The following is a 5,758-nucleotide window of genomic DNA, read 5'->3' on the forward strand; positions in this document are numbered from 1 at the left end:
ATATAGTTTAATTTGATCATTTTAATAATCTGTATTCTTTTTAATTTACCAGAAACTTCAAAATAAATGCTCACCCTGTACTGCAATCTATTCCAGGTTCTCACCGTCACTAGCTGGTGAGACGCGTGATGTGATGTCAATTTGAACCTCGCCCACAGGAACAGGTGCTGAAAGGAGCTATGGAAACACAATGTGTATGGAACCGAGCTGAGCCGAACCGTGCTGTACTGGTACTAAAGTTACTAATGGAAAAGGGACACATGTGAAGAATGAACACACATGAGCGCATCCAGTCTTGATATAAACATCTAGTTTTCTTCTCAGTGTCTCAGTAAAACTCCTGCCTCTTCTCTTCAATGAGTTCTAATTTTCTCAGTCTTTTCCCTCTTTGTGGATCAACAGCTATTCAGTAAAAGAGGATAACACAGTGGAAGAAAAAAGTCTGTCTGGTGTGTGAAGTCACCATGACTCTCTCACTCACACCTAGGGACAATTTAGAGTCACCAATCAGCCTAACATGCATGTTTTTGGTCTGTGGGAGGAAACCAACTAATGAACCGAGAGAACATGCAAACTCCACCCAGAAAAGTCCCAGGCCGGGATTTGAACCAGCAACCTTCTCTCTGAGAGGCAACAGCTCTACCAACTGAGCCACTGTGCCCCCAGACTTTTAAGTTTATTCCCAAAATTTACTTTAAATTACGGGTTTTGAGGAAATTTGAGGAAAGGAGACTTTTCTGCTGCTCATCTTGAATTTCACATTACGGTCTCAATGTCTTGACATGTCTTTTTTTTTTTTTAAGTAACACCTGCGGCAACACACATTCAATCCATCATTCCTACCTCGCTGTTAAGGAGTGCAGGAGAATCTGCGATGGTCCGGGCCCATTGTTGAAACGTAGCAACGTCCATGATCCCTTCAGTGTTCAGCTTCACTCTCATGGCAACAGCACTGTCAAGAGTTCCTCCTTTCACCGAGGTCATGACTTTATCCACCACTGCCTTTCCCTCAACACTGGCTGTGCAGCAAAAGGAGGTAATATATAGTGTTTTATCACAGTTTACAGAACAGCTCCTGTAAGTTTTAAAGTAGAAAAAAATTGGGATGTTTTCAATAATTACCCATGTCCAGAGATTAAACTAAAATCTATTAGGATTGAGACAAAGTTAAGAGCTGAGACAAAATGCTGGCCTCCTTAGATGGATTTTACTAATAGGCAATTCATAATATACTGTATGTGAATATATCCATCCATCCATCCATCCATCCATCCATCCATCCATCCATCCATCATCTTCCTTTTATTCTATTGTCAGATCTCGGGGGCAGCAGCTTGATCAGACATCTCTTTCCACAGCCACCTTTTCCTGCTCTTCTGGGAGGACTCCAAGGCGTTCCCAGACCAACCAAGAGACATAGTCTCTCCAGCGTGTCCTGGGTCTTCCCTGGGGTCTCCTCCCAGTTGGACATGCCCAAAGCACCTCCCTAGGGAGGCGCCCAGGGAGCATCCTTACCACAAGGTAAGGGTAGGAATGTAGACTGACTGGTAAACAGAGAGCTTTGCTTTACAGCTCAGCTCTCTCTTCACCACAATGGACTGGTACAGAACGTGATATTGACAGACGTCTTGGTGCAGCATCTGTGTGTGAATATAATGTAATTATTTTTGTAATTTAACCAGGCAAATCCTATTGAGATCACAGATCTCTTTTGCAAGGGAGGCATGGACTGAAGGCAGCCTAACATGCATGTTTTTGGTTTGTGGGAGGAAACCGGAGTACCAGGAGAAAACTCATGCAAACACGAGAAGAACATGCAAACTCCACTCAGAAAGACCCCAGCTCCAACTGGGGATTGAACCCAGGACCTTCTTGCTGTGAGGCAACAGTGATAACCACTGAGCTGTAGTGAACTGAACTGACTGTAGTTGAATTTGAATCCTGATCTGAATTGGAATTATGATTTGGACTTGTTCCCTCTTTTGTACAGGACTCTCTCATATGTGAACTGGTGCTATATAAATAAATTGAACTAAGGTTGATCAGCTGTGGCAGCCATTTTGTATCTTGCTATTCCGTTCAACTTTTGAGTAAGAATACGTCTTTATCTTTTAGTCTTTAATGGTTTTATATATATATATATATATATATTCATATTTTAACTTTTTGTTTGTATTTATGGCCTCTTGTAATCGGTATTGTATTTTTACAACAATTGTACAACATTTTTACAATAAGCTTCTGAGTGTGTTGTTTTTAAATGTGCTATATAAATAAATTTGATTTAATCTAAGATAGGTTATGTCCACTAGAAATGTCCCTGTACCTTTGAAAAAAAAAAAACATGATTTAAAAAAAAAAACAAAAGAAGAGGACCTGTTTCCTTTGGTGCAATCGTGTCACAGTGTTCAGGTTTCACATGGGCTGATGCATCTCCTTGACCAACGACACCGATATTTAGTGAGATCCCAGTTTTGACACAGTTTTGGAGGTTTCTCTCTGTTATATCTGCAAAAATCCAAAACAAGTGTTTATTAACATGTTAATAACCAACAAACAAATCTAAAGAAGCCTATAACACAAGTTAAAACAACAATTAGATAAGATTCAGTCTCTTGAGGACATACTTTTTGCTTTGATGGTGTCTTGGTTCAGAACATAGATCAACTCATATTCGCCCCCGGACTTCCCGTTTTTTGTGTAGTGGGTTCCGTAGTCCTCTAGGAAGGCAAAGTAAATGCCCTTCTCATACTGAAGGGGCAAAGATCTGACGTGTAGCAGGAACCCTTCAGCAATGTTCAGCTCACGGGAGCGCATCCTGTAGGTGCTCAACTGGACTCTGCCCTTTACCCTCATGAAGCTCTTGTTCTGAATGGTCAGGAGACAATAGGAAGTTAGGTTGGTGTAGTTTTTATACAATTTTAAGAAGTATTTGTATCACTTGCCACCAAAGGCAATGAGTGATTGTGATTTGTTTGTGTGTATGTGGTGTGTGTTTGCTTGTCTGTCAAAATTTATCATGAACCACTGGACACTTTTATTTAAGCTTTCTAAAAGTCATCATTCATGTATATTTATGATTGATTGGACTTAACCCAAATCAAGATGGCTGCTGGGAGGCAGCATGTTTTCAGTGATCACACCAACCAAACACTGATCAGGTATTTCCCAGTCGTCCCTGAGTCGTGCCATGAAAGCTGTATGGGACCCTTCACTGAAATGTTGCCCAGATATATCAAATGTTCTCACACCGTGGCTGAAACTCTTTCTAGATGTACAGAGACGTCTTTCTTCTCATCAACTTTTTTTTTTTTTAAAGCTTCTGAATTCCTATGGGTTTTCAACAACTGTGTTATTGAACACATGCGTAACGTTGGAAATGCCTCAGACTCAAAAGTGGTCATCTGGCAGATCAGCGTCCCTCGGTTCACTTCATTTAACGACAACGATGAGAGTGAAACATGGCGAATGAACACACACTCCTCTTTGCACATGTGTGGCAAAAATGTTTAAACACGCCACTACTTATTCAGGAGCATCTTTGGTGAAAGGTGAGCAGAAACATGCGTGCGCACGGTTTGATAAATCTGAATATTTCAGTGTACATACACTTTTCTCACTCTGTCCCTATACCAGCTGTGAAAACTGTGCACTCTATGATACATACATACGATAGGCCCCTGGAAGACTTGTTTGGACATATACATACTGTATTGCTAACGAGCTGAAACAAATAAATAACAATAATTATCTTATTCACAGCTTGTCCCAAACTTATATGTAACTTCCACAAGTGCATGAGAGCATTGTTTGACTTATCCAGAGCTTATGATCAATGTGAATGTAACGTGCCAAACCTATGCAGAGCATGTTGTAGCATACTGTGACGAGGGCGACTGTCACACAGTGACATACAGCATCATTGTATAAAAAGGGCAAACACGTTGGAATAAGTCACATAAATTAGGTGTTGTTTGAATATGTTACCAGGTCACTGATATAAGATTGCATAAGCGTCATATGCCGATGCCAGCCAATCATTTTTTACATGCACAAAATTTTCACTGTATGTTACTGATAAGTTGGGCATAAATTCCAGGTATGATACAGTTATTTTGTGCATGAGTTCACACGCTACATGTAAATTACTCATAAGCTGATTTATGTTGGAACAAGTGGACAATTGCTAACTTATATCAGATGTGTTCACAATGTTTTGTAATATCTGTGCCTTTAGGTTTAAGGGGGAGGTAGGTGTGTGAGAGGCCCATGTGTAAGAGAGACAGAGGAGGAGGATGTGGAGGAGAGAGACTGAGCTCCAGAGGAAATTAGCTCAGTTAACACTGGGTCCAGTATGAGGCAACTGTGACAGCAACTTATGTTCTTTGTTGCTTTTTTTGTTTTTTTTTTGCTGTTATGTTAATAAAGACTTTGAGAGTGCACAGTGAACTTTGCATACTGCATGTTTATAATTTCAATTAGCATTTTGGGGTTCAGCTAAGGGGTCCACATAATGAGCAACTCATCACTCCTGTTAAATTGCTCCACTGCTGGTAACTTATTCAAAACTTACAATTAACTTATGTGATGTGTTGGCCATTTTTTTTTTTCATTTGTTGACATAAACTGATGCTGTGTGTCACTGTGTGACTGGGCCTTTACAAACCTTAGCCATGATGAAAAAAATGCTACAATTCAACCTGTTTTACAGATATTTTGTTACATTTTAGTGTAGTAGTGGCTTACAGTCATCCTTAACACATACTCTGAGCACCATCACACCTTGTAAGACCTTACAATATCATATTATTCTGTGTATAACGCCTCATTTCTCAGCTGAAAGTGAGCTAAGTTTAAGACTGGCATAAATTGTGGTGGATGATATGTATTCCTTCAAGGAATCCTAATATTTTTATGTAAATACTTTAATTTCTAATTAACTGTATTGAGCAGATGACATTTACCTTAATGGTCGAGTATTCAGTAACATCCTTAACCATTTGTTTCTTTGTATATTCAAGCCCTGCTTCAGCATTCACAGACGTATTAGACATGGACTGCTCAGATGGACTGAATTTGAAGGAAAACCCAGCATCGAGTTTAAAAGTCTCTTCTTTGAGCATCTCTCTCAGGAGGGTGTGCGTGTCCTCGTAGATTTCTTTGGAGACAGTTTCCTCCACCAGAGTCTGAAAGGACAGGGAATATTTAGTGGGAGATTCGACTTCATATTACAAAAGAGACATTGTTGTGGCTCACCTCGTAGTTGAGCACACCAACATTCCAGGGAAGCCTGTCATACTTCCCACTGTATGGATTCCTCACTTTGTCACATCTCCCATTGAAGTAATCATTGTTGAAGGGGTTCATTCGAGGATCTGCACCCAAGATGTTCACCCTGGCGCAGGAAGGTAACAGCTGGTTTAATATACAACATGTTTTTTTTAGCTTTGTGCTAACAAAGAAATGGTTTTGTTGGTTAATTAAACACATTACTCATTTAACATATCCTGATGCATGCTCAATAATCCAGGTAGAAAAATCTAAAATAGTTAAATCTGGTCCTCTGGACATTCAAAAACCACAAAACAAAAAAAATTGTAGAAACGTTTCGACTTTCATCCAAAAGACTTCTTCAGTCTGAGGTGCTGTATTCAGCTCAGTCTCAGAATGAGCTTTGTGTGAAGCTGTGTGGTTGGATCATACAGCTACCTGGCGCATGTGGGGCATACATTGGGTATGTATGTATGTATGTATGTAT

General features: G+C 39.9%; 1 protein-coding gene across 1 annotated transcript in view; it reads right to left on the reverse strand.

Moving 5' to 3' along the window:
- c9 (complement component 9) overlaps positions 1 to 5,758 on the reverse strand; it is a 20,542-nt gene that overhangs the window by 1,878 nt on the left and 12,906 nt on the right. Inside the window, exons 5-9 of the mRNA XM_037692323.1 lie at positions 5,257 to 5,395; positions 4,965 to 5,186; positions 2,628 to 2,868; positions 2,377 to 2,508; positions 844 to 1,019 (exon numbers count right to left, since the gene is read on the reverse strand). Of these exons, the coding sequence (XP_037548251.1) occupies positions 844 to 1,019; positions 2,377 to 2,508; positions 2,628 to 2,868; positions 4,965 to 5,186; positions 5,257 to 5,395 (910 nt within the window). The remainder of the gene's footprint in view (positions 1 to 843; positions 1,020 to 2,376; positions 2,509 to 2,627; positions 2,869 to 4,964; positions 5,187 to 5,256; positions 5,396 to 5,758) is intronic.

Source organism: Nematolebias whitei, chromosome 18 (assembly GCF_014905685.2).
Source record: "Nematolebias whitei isolate Nwh7 chromosome 18, NemWhi1, whole genome shotgun sequence".
NCBI lineage: Eukaryota > Metazoa > Chordata > Actinopteri > Cyprinodontiformes > Rivulidae > Nematolebias > Nematolebias whitei.